This window comes from Hyperolius riggenbachi, chromosome 11, assembly GCF_040937935.1.
Source record: "Hyperolius riggenbachi isolate aHypRig1 chromosome 11, aHypRig1.pri, whole genome shotgun sequence".
NCBI classification, from domain to species: Eukaryota; Metazoa; Chordata; class Amphibia; order Anura; family Hyperoliidae; genus Hyperolius; species Hyperolius riggenbachi.
This window is the reverse complement of record NC_090656.1, coordinates 4,558,562-4,574,168: the sequence shown is the minus strand read 5'-3', so window position 1 is coordinate 4,574,168 and position 15,607 is coordinate 4,558,562. Positions and strand designations below refer to the sequence as shown.

The 15,607-nt window shown below is 48.1% G+C and overlaps 1 protein-coding gene across 1 annotated transcript in view; it reads right to left on the bottom strand.

Annotated features, from left to right (window-relative positions):
• Window positions 1-5,800: 5,800 nt before the first annotated feature.
• UTP6 (UTP6 small subunit processome component) overlaps window positions 5,801-15,607 on the bottom strand; it is a 38,539-nt gene continuing 28,732 nt past the window's right edge. Inside the window, exons 15-19 of the mRNA XM_068261485.1 lie at window positions 15,316-15,396; window positions 12,943-13,046; window positions 11,891-11,957; window positions 9,776-9,848; window positions 5,801-6,017 (exon numbers count right to left, since the gene is read on the bottom strand). Of these exons, the coding sequence (XP_068117586.1) occupies window positions 5,860-6,017; window positions 9,776-9,848; window positions 11,891-11,957; window positions 12,943-13,046; window positions 15,316-15,396 (483 nt within the window). The 3' untranslated portion in view covers window positions 5,801-5,859. The remainder of the gene's footprint in view (window positions 6,018-9,775; window positions 9,849-11,890; window positions 11,958-12,942; window positions 13,047-15,315; window positions 15,397-15,607) is intronic.

Here is a 15,607-nt window from a genome sequence, read left to right as displayed (position 1 = left end):
CCCCTTACTGGGATGAAAAACACTGATCGCAACGTGAAGCCGACGATCGCTGCACCGCCGCCTCCTGACGAGACGTCACAGGACAACACGGCTTCCGAACGCCGCCAAGTGTCCGTGTGAACCAGCCCTTAAAGAAACAACAAAGTATAGGCTTTCAGTGAAAATGAAACATTTGGCATCAACTGCAGCATTTCCAGAATTAAAAAAAAAAAGTGGGAGAGAGGAGGGAACACAGGGAGGAAAAAGACCGGGGGGGGGGGGGGGGGGAGCAAGCAAGAGAAGGGATAAAAGCAACCTAAGTCCAGGTCAGGGTGTGACGCCAACTAGGGCTGAACGATTTCGGTTTAAAAAATTGTGATCAGGGGAATGACAATATTGGGATCGTGAAAGCGGAGGTTTTTGCGGCTGCCGTAGATACCTGGTGTGCTCCGCTCCCTTCCCCCTCCTCCGCTTGCGGTCCCCTCCTCCAGTAAGTTCTGATTACGTTCGGGCTCACCGCATTGTATTGCTGAGTGGTCAGCTGCAGGGAAGAGGCAGCGAGTGTTCGGGTCTGTACCAGGAAGTGTGACATCACTTCCTGACGGCCACCGTTACTAGGCAACACTAGTTGCCTTTTCCCTGCGGCTCACCGTGCGGCAGTAGAATACGGTGAGCCCCAATGTGATCGGACGTTACTTGAGGAGGGGCCGCGCAGCGCAGTGCACTTGAACGTGAGAGTGAGCCGCGGCACGGGACCAGAGCATCGGCTGCAGGGGGCTGGCAGAAGCACCAGGTAAGTGAAACCCTTAAAGGGGCACTGGCGGAAATTTTAAATTTAATATATGTGCAAACAGAAAAGTACATTTTTCCAGAGTACAATGAGCCATAAATTACTTTTTACTTTTCTCCTATGTTGCTGTCACTTACAGTAGGTAGTAGAAATCTGACAGAAGCGACAGGTTTTGGACTAGCCCATCTTCTCATAGGGGATTTATTTATTTTCAAAAGCACTTAGTGAATGGCAGTTGCTCTGTCCAACTGCCAAAAAATTGTGTAGCGAGCAGGGAGGCTGGCCAGCATCATTGTTTAAATCCTTTTTAGGGAATATCTTTATAAAGAATAAAGGCCTTGCTGAGAATCCCCCATGAAGAGATGGACTAGCCCAAAACCTGCCGGTAATGGCAGATTTCTACTACCTACTGTAAGTGACAGCAACATAGGAGAAAAGTAATTACGGCTCATTTTAGTCTGGAAAAACCCTACTTATTTGTCTGTTTGCACATATTTTAAATTTTTTAATTTTTCGCCATAGTGCCCCTTTGATTATTTTCTTTTCAGTTTTGCTTTAAAAAAAAAATGAAAAATACTGCATTTAGAAATTTCCTGACTGTTTTTTTTGTTTAACCGTCTAAAGCTTTCTGAATGCTGCCGATGAGCTTCTGCAGACTATAACACAGGTGCTTCTTGGAAGTTCTTACCAATTTAGTGGTTTTTTTTTTTGTATGCTTGTTGGAGGAGGTTTTGTTGGTAATCTTTTTAGTGGTGGTAGCAGTTGTGGATCAACCTCCCAGGGGGCGAGAGCTTTTTTTTTTGGGGGGGGGCGGGCAGTCTGCGCCAATGGTCACACCTCTTCCCTTCGTGTACCTTATGACCTTAGGGCCCATCCCACGAGGGACCTAAAACAAGTGCAGCCATCATGATCTTCACACCCATAACAAGTGCAGCCACAAAACACTGGATCTGGAGTATACAAACAGGAAACAGAGCCCACAATGGGGTAGTACGTTAGGTTGCAGGTGTTGAATAATAGAGATGAATGAATTATACTCAAACGGGGTTACCATTCAGGCAAGCACTATATAGGCAGGTGGGGAGATTAGACCTGTCCTCACTCCGGTTAAGAAGTCTCTCTCGGTGGAAAGAAAAAAGAGGGGGAAGGGGGTAACACCCCTTTACCAGGGATGGACTATAATATGAACTGTAAGTTGAAACAGATGCACCAGTACAAGTATCAAATGTATTAAAAGCAGGTAGTGGTGGATTTTCCTCCCCAAAGTAGACTCTTTACAGATACAGAGACGCTTGGCTTCCCGACAGAGTTGTGGAGCAGCAGAAATAGAGACGTGCAACTCGGGCTCGGGTCACATCTGCATTTGCTAACAGAACCGGCCGTACAGTTCCATTGTCCATTCCACGGAACAGACAAAAAATAAAAAGCAGCAGGACCCAATTTTCCAGACGGCTTAGCGAAATGGAAGGTTTTGCAGCTGCATAGGAACAAAATAGAAAACTGACAGTTTACAGCACACTGGCTGTAAGAAATGACAGTTTTTACCTGATCCTGATGGCCAGATCCGTACGGCCGGCTTCGCAAAAAACGCAGATGTGAACTGGGCCTGACTGTACTTCGCATTGAAAAAAAAAATGGACATTTAATTGGTGGGGGCGGAGGCAAGCAGGGACAGCGACAGGCAGATTCTACGATGTTGCTGCCAAGGGGGCGGTGGTAGGCAGGGATGGCAGTGGGTGGATTTTATGATGTCACTGCTGAGGGGGCGGAGGCAGGCAGAGACTTTGAAAATACTTAGCAGCAACAAATCAGGCATGCGCAGTAATTTGTCCACAGATGATGACGGAGCTGAAGCATGTGGTGACATTTAAGGTGGCCACACAAACACCATACAATTTTTTTTTTAAATATCTGTTCAATTCAAGAATAGCAATCAATTTTTCTGACATTCAACTTTTCCCCAATCATGAATAAAGTAATTGAAACCTCAGAAAAAATTGATTGGATCTGTACATCAAGTAATTAACAATCCATCACACGCCATACAATTCTTGATAAAGTTGGTCTGAAATTTCTAATCTCCAAACCAAAAAAAAAAAAACAGGAAAGTTAATCTGATTTAATTGATTGAAAACAAAGAAAAGCTCGATTTTTCTGGACAACCTATCAAAATTATCGAATTAGTAAAAAATTGAATCTTAATTGTATAGTGTGTGGCCACCTTTAGGTTGCTTCCACACAGGGACGTTACGCGCCTGTAACGCTCCCCCAACGCACAGCAATGTAACACAAGTGGGCTGTTCACACAGCCCACGTTGCGTTACATGCAACGCTGTACGTTGTAGTGAAAGTGCAGCATGCTACGGCGTTACAGCGGCTTAAGCCGCGTTAGACTGTTTGCACATGCTCAGTCGTGTTGGGGAGGAGCGGAGAGCGGCCAGGCACATGTGACGTGCAGTGTTTACTTCCTGGAGCGGCCGCTCTGTGCGGTGATTGGCCGGCGGGACCACGTGATGCCGCATGCGTCCAAGAGTACGCATCACGGACGCCAGAGTGAGCTGCACAACGCGGCTCACTCTGACGTCCACATAGAAGAGCACCAGGCGTTGCGTTAGGTGCACATTATGTGCCCTATAACGTCCCCTAAACGCAACGTCCTGGTGTGTCACTAGCCTTAAAGAGAGTGAAGCAAAAAAATTTTTACCTGCTAGATTGCATAAGGAGTACGAGAAGTGAAACGCCGCATTCCAGCAGCAAAACGAGGGGTTTATAACCCCCCCCCATCCCCGGGGGGGGGGAATCCTGGGAGCGCTTCCTGAAAGAGGCAGAGCTTAGCGCTGTAGTCCTGCCTCTACTGAAGTCATTCTCCGCCTCTCCCAATCTTCCTTCACAGAGGCAGGGGAGAGGCATGAGATTGACTTCATTAGAGGCAGAGCTACAGCACTAAGCTCTGCTTCCCCAGGCAGCAAAATCCACAACTTTGAAAGTCATGGATGTTTGCCAGGGGATTTGGGAGGTATAAAGCACTTGTTTTGCTGCTGGAATACAGCGTTTCACTTCTCATACACCTTATGCAAACTAGCAGGTAAAGATCATTTATTTTAGCTTCAGAGTTTTTCACCACTTGAGGACCCCAGTGTTAAACCCCCCTAAAGACCAGGCCATTTTTTTTGGTAATTGGGCCACTGCAGCTTTAGAGTTATCAGGCATTTAGTACTAAAATAAGTGCTACTTACCCGGGGCTTCCTCCAGCCCCAAGCTCCCAGCATGTCCCTCGCCGCAGCTCTCCCCGCAATGACGCCTGCGCGGTCTGCATGACAGTGATTGACAGCGCTGCTCGCACAGGCGCAGTACAGGCCAACCTCCAGGTCGGCCTGACGTTATCACCGCGGCCCGGGAAGGCAAGGGACATGCTGGGAACTTGGGGCTGGAGGAAGCCCCGGGTAAGTAGCATTTATTTTAGTACTAAATACATGATAACTCATTTAAGGCCTCGCTGGAGGGCCACACAACTCAGGACACAAGTGATTTGCTAACCCCTCCCCCCCTTTTCTGCCCAATGACAGAGCTCTCTGTTGGTGGGCAAGGATCGCTCTTCTAGGATGGTTTTTTTTTTTTTGTAAACATTTTTTTTTTAAATAAATGTGTGCCTTTTTTTTGTTTTACAATTTTCCCTCCCCCCGCCAGCCAATCACTGTGACCAAGTGTTGTAGGCTTCAGCCTATCACCCCGAGCCTGCCAGTTTGATCGTGTACAATTTTATCATAAAAATCGCAACGAAAGATCGCATTTGGTGCAAAAAATTGTACCGTTAATGGGCAACTTTAGGCTGAGCAGCATATGGGCGGCACAAGCGGTTATTACACCGGCATGAAGTGACCGTTGCTTGGCAACAGCAAATGACTGACACCTCAGCACAATCCTATGCTGCACAATGCAGAGAAGGCGCGAGAGGTTGTCTCTTGTTCCTCACACACTCTCGTTGCCACAGTCACATGACTTTCCTGCAGTACGTCACCAACTGGGCATTTATGGGATGCTGATTGCAAGGTAAAACAAGGGCCTAGATGGAAAAAAAAACAAAAACCACACATTACTAAAGTCACTCCGCTTTATTAAAGGACCACTATCGTGAAAAAAGTAGGCAGTTCATATCTGACAGAACCGACAGGTTTTGGGCCAGTCCATCTCCTCATTGGGGATTCTCAGGGTTTTCTTTGTTTTCAACAGCATTTCCTGAACAGCAGTTTAACTGCCAAAATAGTAAGATACCAGCCAGCCTCCCAACTCACTTGCACACTATTTTGTTGGTTTGATTTCAACAGCAAGTGAGTAGGGAGGCTGGCGGATATATTACTATATATTAAACTGCTGTTCAGGAAATGCTGTTGAAAACAAAGAAAACCCTGAGAATCCCTCATGAGGAGATGGACTGGCCCAAAACCTGTCAGACTGTCTACTTTTTTCACGATAGTGGTCCTTTAAAGAGAAACCGTAACAAAGAATTGAACTTCACCCAATCAGTAGCTGATACCCCCTTTCCCATGAGAAATCTATTCCTTTTCACAAACGGATCATCAGGGGGCGCTGTATGGCTGATATTGTGGTGAAACTCCTCCCACAGTGTGATTTCAGGACCGTGGTGAACCTCATTGCATTGTGGGAAATAACAGCTGTTTCCAACTGCCAAAAAAAGCAAGCAGCATCTCCTTCCAGTGACATCACCTGCCAGCAGTAAAAATGTCACCATGTGATAAATGTCAGAATGTAAATCAGGGATTTAAAAGAATTTACAATGGGCAAACGCTGACTAAATCATTTATACATAATTATTGTAAAAATGAAGCAGTTTTTTTATTACATTATTTTCACTGGAGTTCCTCTTTAAAAGGTGTTCAGTCAAAAAGCTTGTCCATTAAAACAAAATGGAAGCGGTTGTCCTGAGCAACCAATCTGGTTTCAGCCGTTCTAGCTTGTGATTGGCTGCTCAGGGAATCCTCTCCCAGATGTCTAATAAAAGATTTCCAGAACTGTCAGAAAAACAGAATTTATTGAACATGAATAGGCGATAAGCATTGTAGAATATGTGGCTATAAGTGTCCCGTCTGCAGCAATGTGTATTTATTCACAAACGTCTCCACATTCTCCCCCTCCAGCACCTTCATGGCCCGCCAGTGGATGGCGCCACAGTTCTCTGGCTTCCCTTGTGGATGACTCAGCTCTTCCTTTATATAAGACAGCCACAGATCTGTGAGGAGGGGAATAGGGCACACATGAGGCTGGGCAGTGATCATCAGCATCAGACTATTAGTGCATCTTATAGTGTACCTGTGACCGCGAAATGAAAAGAATTTATACTCACCTAGGACTTCCTCCAGCCCCATGACCACCGCAGCGTCCCTCGCCGTCCTCCCGAGTGCCTGGAGAAGCCGCTGCACTTACTCACCTCCTTGGGATTCAGCGATGCAGTTCTCCCTCCGTCCTCCGGGCAGCGCTGTAACCCTATAGTGAGATAGCCGGCTGTCGTCATGACGACAGTCGGCGATCTGACGAGGGAGATGCACAGCTTCCGTGGACAGGAAGTGGAATGGCTGCCAGTGTCTGGATCACCCGGGAGGTGAGTGAGAACGCTAGTTGTGCGCAATGCTCTGCATGGACCTCCCGGCGGCGACCACGAGTGTAGCTCAGGGGTATCGCTCTGAGCTGCGGTTCTCCAACGCAAGGCTAGCTCGTGGTTACCGCTACAAAGGTTAACGCCGCCGGGTAGTTTTGTGACATTAGGGAAAGCAGTCATTCGTCTCTCCCGGCGGCCAACTCACTGACAGCCGTACAATACGTATGGTTCCCGCGCCCTCCGAGACTATAGCTGGACAGCAAATTAAGAACAAGAGTGTACAGACATGTCACTAACCTGTAGGCTAGCGACTCATTGTCACTATGGAGGGTGGAGGACGGCCAATGTGCGGCAGGACAGAGGAGGCAGATCGCTGAGAAACGCTGCGTTCAAGCAATATGATGCCGGTTCTCTCGCCGTTCTAGTGGGGCCGCTGTACACTCCATTCTCAGCTGAGGAGGTCTTTAGTGGCAGCCTTGGTCAGGATTAGTCCAGTGCAGTGATCTGCAAACTTGGCCCTCCAGCTGTTAAGGAACTACAAGTCCCACAATGCATTTGCCTTTATGAATCATGACTGGGGCTGGCAGACTCCCGCTGTGCATTGTGGGACTTGTAGTTCCTTAACAGCTGGAGGGCCAAGTTTGCAGATCACTGGTTCTAGTGTGTGTACAGATCTATAATGCCTAATACACAAGATTAGATCGACTATTTCCAGCACGTCCGTTCTGATTTCCAATCGAAGTGAACAGAAAATCGACATGCTGGAAATAGTCGATCTGGCAGTAAACCTGCCAGAAAATCTCATGGTGAATATTAGGCATAAGTCACTGGCACAGATGCTCTGACTCTGCTGCAGCAATGTGACTCAAAAACAACAAAATAACTCAGAAAATATCTGCTATATGAATGCAAAGCTCCTCACCTTTTTCTCCAGCTGCCTGCCCCCACCCACTCCTCTCATTTCCTTGTCAGTCTAAAGATCTGATAGGCTCTCAATAAGTAGGTGTGGCTTCAGCTGACAGAGCAATGGCCCACTTCCATATAAATGGAGGCGGGATTTCAGACTAGCTGGAAGTGAGCATTCAGCTGTCTGTCACCGAGTGTCTATGAACAGTTTCCTCTTTAAAGGGACACTTAAAGTGGATCCAAGATGAACTTTTACTCATTGCATAATTGTGTTCCTTTCCTATTGTTTATAGGGCATTCCTCAAGCCAAATACTTTGTTGTAATGCTAATTCCCTATAAACTAAACAAGCCACGCCCACAGGTTTTCAGAGTGCCTTGGCATTTTTAGACAGTATGAAGGGCTCACGGGAGCTCAGTCTGGGCAGGAGGAGGAGGAGGTATTACTAGCCAGAGATTTCAGAAAGAGAAGGGAGGAGGAGGAGGAGGGGGGGGGGGGGTTAGGTTTTTTTGCTCAAGATACAGATAAGCCTGCCTCTGTGTAATGTTTACAAACTATATGGCTGCTGTCATTGTATCACAGGAAGACAATCATATTTTATTAAAGCTGTTTGCAGCTAGATTTGCTGTGTAAACTATCTAAACTTTAGATAAGATATATAGACAAGTTACTTGTTATAGTTAATTTTTCATCTCGGATCTGCTTTAAAGAGAGTCTGAAGCGAGAATAGATCTCGCTTCAGACCTCATAGCTAGCAGGGGCATGCGTGCCCCTGCTAAAACGCCGCTATAGCGCGGCTTAACGGGGGTCCCTGTCCCCCCAAACCCCCTCCGAGCAGCGGGGGAGCGCTTCCTGGTTGGGGCAGGGCTAACCGCCGCAGCCCTGCCCCATGCGCGTCTGTCAAACGCGTACCTCCGCCTCTCCCCCGCCCCTCTCAGTCTTCCTTCACTGAGAGGGGCGGGGGAGAGGCGGCGATGCGCGTCTGATAGACGCGACTGGAGGCAGGGCTGCAGCCGTTAGCCCTGCCTCCAGGAAGATCAGCTCCAGCGACCTTTTTCCGACCCAGGTTTGCGGGGGGTGGGTTGGGGGTGAAGGGACCCCCGTTAAGCCGCGGGATAGCGGCGTTTTAGCAGGGGCACACGTGCCCCTGCTATATATAAGACCTGAAGCGAGATTTAGTCTCGCTTCAGTGTCTCTTTAAGCCAGGACTAAAAAAAAAAAAAAATCAGTTTTACTCACCTGGGGCTTCTACCAGCCCCCTGCAGCCGTCCTGTGCCCTCGCAGCCACTCACTAATCCTCTGCTCCCCCGCTGCCAGCTAGTTCTGCTTCTACCAGCCCCCTGCAGCTGTCCTGTGCCCTCGTAGTCACTCACAGAGCCTCCGGTCCCCCGCCGCCAGCTAGTTTAATTTTCTCTGACAGGCCTGGCCACGTGTATTTTTCTTTGCGTTCCCGTCCGCAATAGCATCCTGTGCCTGCGCAGGAAGAAGGATATGCGTGGCCAGACCTGCTCAGGCACAGAAACTCCGTCAGCGAAAACGAAACTAGCTGGCGGCGGGTGACAGGAGAATCTGCGAGTAACGGCGAGGGCACAGGACGGCTGCAGGGGGCTGGTAGAAGCCCCAGGTGAGTAAAACTGATTTTTTTTTTATTCTTGACTTAAGTGTCCCTTTAATCGTGCAAAAACTACAATGCTTTACAAAAACAAATAAAACGTTTTTAAATGTGTAGTTAATGTTCTCTTATATGCATATAAAAGAGAGCCTGGGAAATCCTGAACACATTTCAGAAATGAAGAAATAATGAGCAGAAGTTGGTAGATAGGTGGCTGAAATCTGACCGTGGCCCAACCCATTCCCAAGCCTTGTATTGGTCCTTACTGGCTTAAAGGATACCGGAAGTGACATGATGAGATAGACATGGGTATGTACAGTGCCTAGCACACAAATAACTAGGCTGTGTTCCTTTTTTTCTTTCTCTGCCTGAAAGAGTTAAACATCAGGTAAGTAAGTGGCTGTTCCTGTCTGAGTCAGCCTACAGTGTGACCCTCACTGAAAAGAAATTATAACTATAAAACACTTTCCTGGCAGAAAATGGCTTCTGAGAGAAGGAAAGATAAAAAGGATCATTAGTTCATAGATTTTAGCTCTGGCATACTTCAATGAATGTGCCATTGAGCAAAAACAGTAAAAACTTAAAAAGTAGATTTAAATATAAAATAAAACTGTGGAATATCTTAAAAAGTCATTTTTAGGAGAAGGAGGATAGATACAATTGTTTATTTCATTAGTTTATTTTCCCCTCGGGTGTCCTTTAACCGACCAATAGGAGAGCTCTGGCCACAGCTGAGTATTCCAACCCGCAGGCTTCACACTGGCTGTGCATTGATGTGTAGCTGCTGTATGTATTGGTCCATTTCCAAGCTGCATAAATTAGCATATACTCTGAATAATGACCGTCCCTAGTGACAATACGGGAAAAGAACTCACCGGGGCTTGTGGAGCCGAATTCCCGCAGTGCCCGCTCATAGTATTCCCGCAGACTGTCCATCTTACTGCGCTCCTGAGGAGGGAAGAATGACAATGTCACGCCGATACATAGCGCTGATATGTGGCCTAACCGACAGTGTCCTGCAGGGCTGGGGAGTATCCGGCATCCATCACACCGACAGTGTCCTGCAGGGCTGGGGAGTATCCGGCATCCATCACACCGACAGTGTCCTGCAGGGCTGGGGAGTATCCGGCATCCATCACACCTGCAGCAGATTTATAGGGCAGCTGAGGTGAGGACTGTCAGCATTACCTCCTTTTAAACCATACCAGTTACCTGGCTGTCCTCATCGGCCTCTAATACTTTTAGACCCTGAACAAGCATGCAGCAGATCAGATGTTTCTGACTGCAATGTGACCTGATTAGCTGCATGCTCGTTTCAGGTGTGTGATTCAGACAGCCAGAAAGATCAGCAGGACAGCCAGGCAACTGGTATTGTTTAAAATAAAATAAATTATGGCAGCCTCCTCATCAAGAGTCCTTTAAACAATACCAGTTGCCTGGCAGCCCTGCTGATCTATTTGGCTGCAGTAATGTCTGAACCACACACCTGAAACCAGCATGCAGCTAATGCACTCAAAGCACCTGATCTGCATATGCTTGTTCAGAGTCTATGGCTTAAAGGACTTAGGAGGCGAACACACAAAAAAAAAAAGTTAATTACCTCATGGCCATTGCAGTGCTCCTAGCTGACTATCAGCACCTGGCCTGTCACTGTGTGGCCCTCTGTTAGCATTATCCAAGCTGAAGTGCAGGCCCAGGGTCGCCCTATCAATTTGCGATTAAAAACGTCGCTGTAAAAAAATCCTGCATCTGCGCAGTTCTTAGCCGCTAGTGCGGCTGCGCAGGTTATCTGGCCTGTCCCCGGCCCGTCCTCGCTCCCTTCATTCAACTCTGTACATCATGTGGGCGTGTCCGCACGGCCGCCCACATGACTGATTGAGGGACAAGTTAGCCACGCCCCCTCAGCCGAGACAAGCAGCGCTGAGCGTGGGGAGACGTGACTTGTCCCTCAAACAGTCAATGTGGGCGGTCGTGCGGACACGCCCACATGATGTACAGAGTTGAATGAAGGGAGCGAGGACGGGCCGGGGACAGGCCAGATAACCTGCGCAGCCGCACTAGCGGCTAAGAACTGCGCAGATGCAGGATTTTTTTTAAAGCGACGTTTTTAATCGCAAATTGATAGGGCGACCCTGGGCCTGCACTTCAGCTTGGATAATGCTAACAGAGGGCCACACAGTGACAGGCCAGGCGCTGATAGTCAGCTAGGAGCACTGCAATGGCCATGAGGTAATTAACTTTTTTTTGTGTGTTTGCCTCGTAAGTCCCTTAAAGTATTAGTGGCAGAGGATCAACAAGGAAGCCAGGCAACTGGTATTGTTTAAGATTAAATATGTCAGCCGCCATATTCCTCTCATTTCAGTTGTCTTTAAAATGTGACCTGGACCAACCCTCAGATCGCCAATGCATGGCTGCTGAATTTCCTGTTCTTACATCACAACGCATGATGGGAGGTTTGAGTTTCCAGAAACTAGTGGATAGGATAGGGAGGAGGAACAAGGAATGTGGGGAGGAACAAGGAAAGTGGGGAGGAGCAAGGATAGTAGGGAGGAGCAAGGATAGTAGGGAGGAGCTAGGAAAGTGGGGAGGAACAAGGATAATGGGGAGGAGCTAGGAAAGTGGGAGGAACAAGGATAATGGGGAGGAGCTAGGAAAGTGGGGAGGAGCAAGGAAAGTGGGGAGGAGCAAGGATAATGGGGAGGAACAAGGATAATGGGGAGGAACAAGGATAATGGGGAGGAACAAGGAAAGTGGGGAGGAGCAAGGAAAGTGGGGAGGAGCTAGGAAAGTGGGGAGGAGCAAGGATAGTAGGGAGGAGCTAGGAAAGTGGGGAGGAACAAGGATAATGGGGAGGAACAAGGATAATGGGGAGGAGCAAGGGTAATGGGGAGGAGCTAGGAAAGTGGGGAGGAGCAAGGAAAGTGGGGAGGAGTAAAGATAGTAGGGAGGAGCACACAGACTTTGCTAATCACTGCCTCTTCCAGACTCACCTGCTCTTTCTCTATGGCGATCATCTTTTGGAAAAAGTCCTCAGAGAAGGGGCGATTCTCATGTAAACTGCAAAACACAAAGGTGGTGAGATAAAGTCCCATGTCACACCGCAGTCTCTCCGGTGCAGCACAGCTGCCTTTAGTCATGCTTGGCAGAAGTGTGAGATATTTGTGCAGCAGCGCGTTGTGTACGCAGCATTGGAGCATGCGAGAAAGCCCCCATATAACACAAGGGATTTGTTCCACCCAACACAAACTCCTATAGTGTGAAAGGAGCCTTAACAAAAAACAAAAAAACAAAAAACAAAACCCCAGGAAGAAATCCTCCATCTGACACAAATGCAAGAGGTTCACTGAACACAGCACCACATTCAGCAATCAGAGCTTCGTGGTTTGGGCTACTGTGCCTGGCCTGCTCTCTCAACCACATATCATGACCTCTGGCACAACCTAACCTCTCACATAGCTGGACAGTACAATGTGCCCTAAAGTACCAGAGTTTGTGCTGCTTCTGTATAATCAGGAAAAAGCTTGACCTCTACAGTGCCATATAACAGCACATTACTCTGCTTCTCTATAATGCTGCACCATGCTTCACCCCTCATAGCGCTGCTCAATGCTCCGCCTCTCCTTGCAGTGCAGCACTATGCTCCGCCTCTCTAATGTTACACAATGTTCCGCCTCTCCTTGCAGCGCAGTATAAAGGAGATCAGTGCTTCACCCCGAGAGCAGTGCATAATGCTCCGCCTCTCTTTAATGTTATACAATGCTCTGCCTCGCCTTGCAGTGCAGCACCATGCTCCGCCTCTCTATAATGCTGCACCATGCTCCGCCTCTCTATAATGCTGCACCATGCTCCGCCTCTCTATAATGCTGCACCATGCTCCGCCTCTCTATAATGCTGCACCATGCTCCGCCTCTCAGAGAGCAGTATAACTAGATCAATGCTCCACCCCTCTATAAAGCAGCACATTGCTCCACCCCCATGGTAACACACAACAGTGCTCCGCCTCTCGCGACAGGCAGAAATTGCAATAAAATGTAACAGTCACCTGCTGAACACTTTCTTGGCCTTCTTGTAGCCCTGCGTCCGATAAGCCCAGTCCAGATATTTCACCTTCATGGTCCTGGTGACGGCCGGTTTTAGGACGAGTTTCTGCAGAAATGAGACGTGTATTATTACTATTATGAGTGATTTGTGAAGCACCAACATATTGCAGTGTATTGCAGCAAGCTGCGTTCTGCTATGGGGATGTTCTTCCACTTCTGGCCAGAGCTGTGATGATTCTTCCGGTACAAGTGCTCTGCCTAAAGCCTGCTACAATTAGCCAATCACTGAACAATTTGCCATCTCCATGTAGTAGGAGGGTCCACAGATATTCAATACTATGAACAAGATTGTGTAGGTAAACTCGTACTACATAGAGGTGGTAAACCAGGTTAGCGATTGGCCAATCATAATTGGGTGTACCAAGCTTATGCCTCCGTACACACATCCAATATTAACCTGCAGATGACTGGCCAATTTTACCACTGCCATGTAGTAAGAAGGTCAACAGATTTTGAATCTCATGGACTGTAGGTAAGCTCTCATACTACATATAGAAACGCTAAAATTGGCTACTCATATGCAGATAAAAATATGATGTGTGTACGGACCTATATAGCGCCGATCCCCGCCTGTTTCCCTTCCCTCCAATCAGCTTACAGAGGCGGGGAGGGAAGGTGACGGGGCGGGAAGCGGCGCTATAGAGGAGGCGGGGGAGCGGCAGAGAGTGACATCCTGGATGTAAACAACCTGCTGGTGACACGCTGTATGAAGCTAGCACGGCAGTTTGATTTATGGGGACAGCAGAGCGTGGGGGGGGGGAGCTGTGGGGACACAGTATAGTAACAGAGGCTGGTGATAGTATGCACAACCAGCCTCTGCGTCCTAATAGCATTATTAACCTCCTTGCCGGTTACCCCGAACTCAGTTCGGGGTAACCTGCGCAGGAGGATTTCTCAGGCCCCGCTGGGCCGATGTGCATAATTTTTTTTTTGTTACAAGCAGCTAGCACTTTGCTAGCTGCTTGTAACTTCCGATCGCCGCCGCTTGCCGCCGATCCGCCGCGCCGGCTTCCCCCGCCCCAGACCCCTGCGCTGCCTGGCCAATCAGTGCCAGGCAGCGCTGAGGGGCGGATCGGGATTCCCTATGACGTCCATGACGTCGGTGACGTCATCCCGCCCCGTCGCCAGGGGAAGCCCTGCAGGAAATCCCGTTCTGAACAGGATTTCCTGCTTACTCTGATCGCCGAAGGTGATCGGAGTGGGTGGGGGGATGCCGCCGCTCAGCGGCTATCTCGCTACATGATTTAAACAAAAAAAACAAAAACAAAAAACAAACCTGCGCTGCCTCCTTGCCGGAGGAATTGAACCGGCAAGGAGGTTAAAACCCACCTCGGGTTCTCTTTAAGGAGAAACCGTGACCAAGAATTGAACTTTATCCCAATCAGTAGCTGATACCCCCTTTTACATGAGAAATCTATTCCTTTTCTCACACTGATCATCAGGGGGCGCTGTATGGCTGATATTGTGGTGAAACTCCTCCCACAGTGTGATGTCAGGACCATGGTGCTGACATCACACTGTGGGAGCCTTGTTGCATTGTGGGAAATAACAGCCGTTTCCAACTGCAAAAAAAAGCAAGCAGCATCTCCTTCCAGTGACATCACCTGCCAGCAGTAAAAATGTCACCATGTGATAAGTGTCAGACTGTAAATCAGTGAGAGGAAAGATTTTACAATGGGCAAACACTGAGTACATCATTTATACATAATTATTCTAAAAATTAAGCACTTTTATTACTACATTATTTTCACTGGAGTGCTTCTTTAAAACATGAGCCATTCCTTTGCAAGTTGCTGCTTCTGTCCTACAAGAGTAAAAGGCATCCCCAATGTCCCTTTACATCTGCGTGCCGCCTCTTGCACTCAGTATCAGTATTTCCCTGTTCACATCTCAAGGAATACAGGGGAAATCTCTATGCCTGCGCCCTGCATCTGGTGCCTTATTTTCTGATGTCCTGCCCAGCAGTACATCGGTACCAATGGGGTGAGTAGCTAGACAGCATTACTCTCCCTATTGCCTGGCTCCTTTGCCCTTCCATATTACAGAATGGCTGATTGTTCGTAACCGACAGGCTGGAGATAAAATATCAAAAATCTCACTTGTGTTACTGCACGCTCTAATCCTTGTGAATTGACATTTATGAGGCATTTACCGTACAGGTCTGTAAGTTACCTCACTAGTCGGTGATTCCGGTTTTCCATGTAGTAACAGCAGAAGTGAATTGACATTTTGACAAGAGGATTGGTAAACTCAGCCGGTTTCTGCTTCACCACATGCTGTAAGGCTTTGTGATTTGAACTTTATGTCTGCTTTACCTCATACATGGCCTCTGTGTCCTCTGGACTTCTCTGCGTCTCATTCCATTCCACCATTAGTGTCCAGAGAGGTATACTGTCCTGCAAATAAGCCAAACACATACTGAGGACACTGACACAGGTCACATGTACAACAGACAGATCTCTAACCGGTACTGGCATCTGGTGCCGCTGTGAGGAAGACTGGACCAGTACCAACATCTGATGCCGCTGTGAGGAAGACAGGACCAGTACCGGCATCTGGTGCCGCTGTGAGGAAGACCGGACCAGTACCGGCATCTGGTGCCGCTGT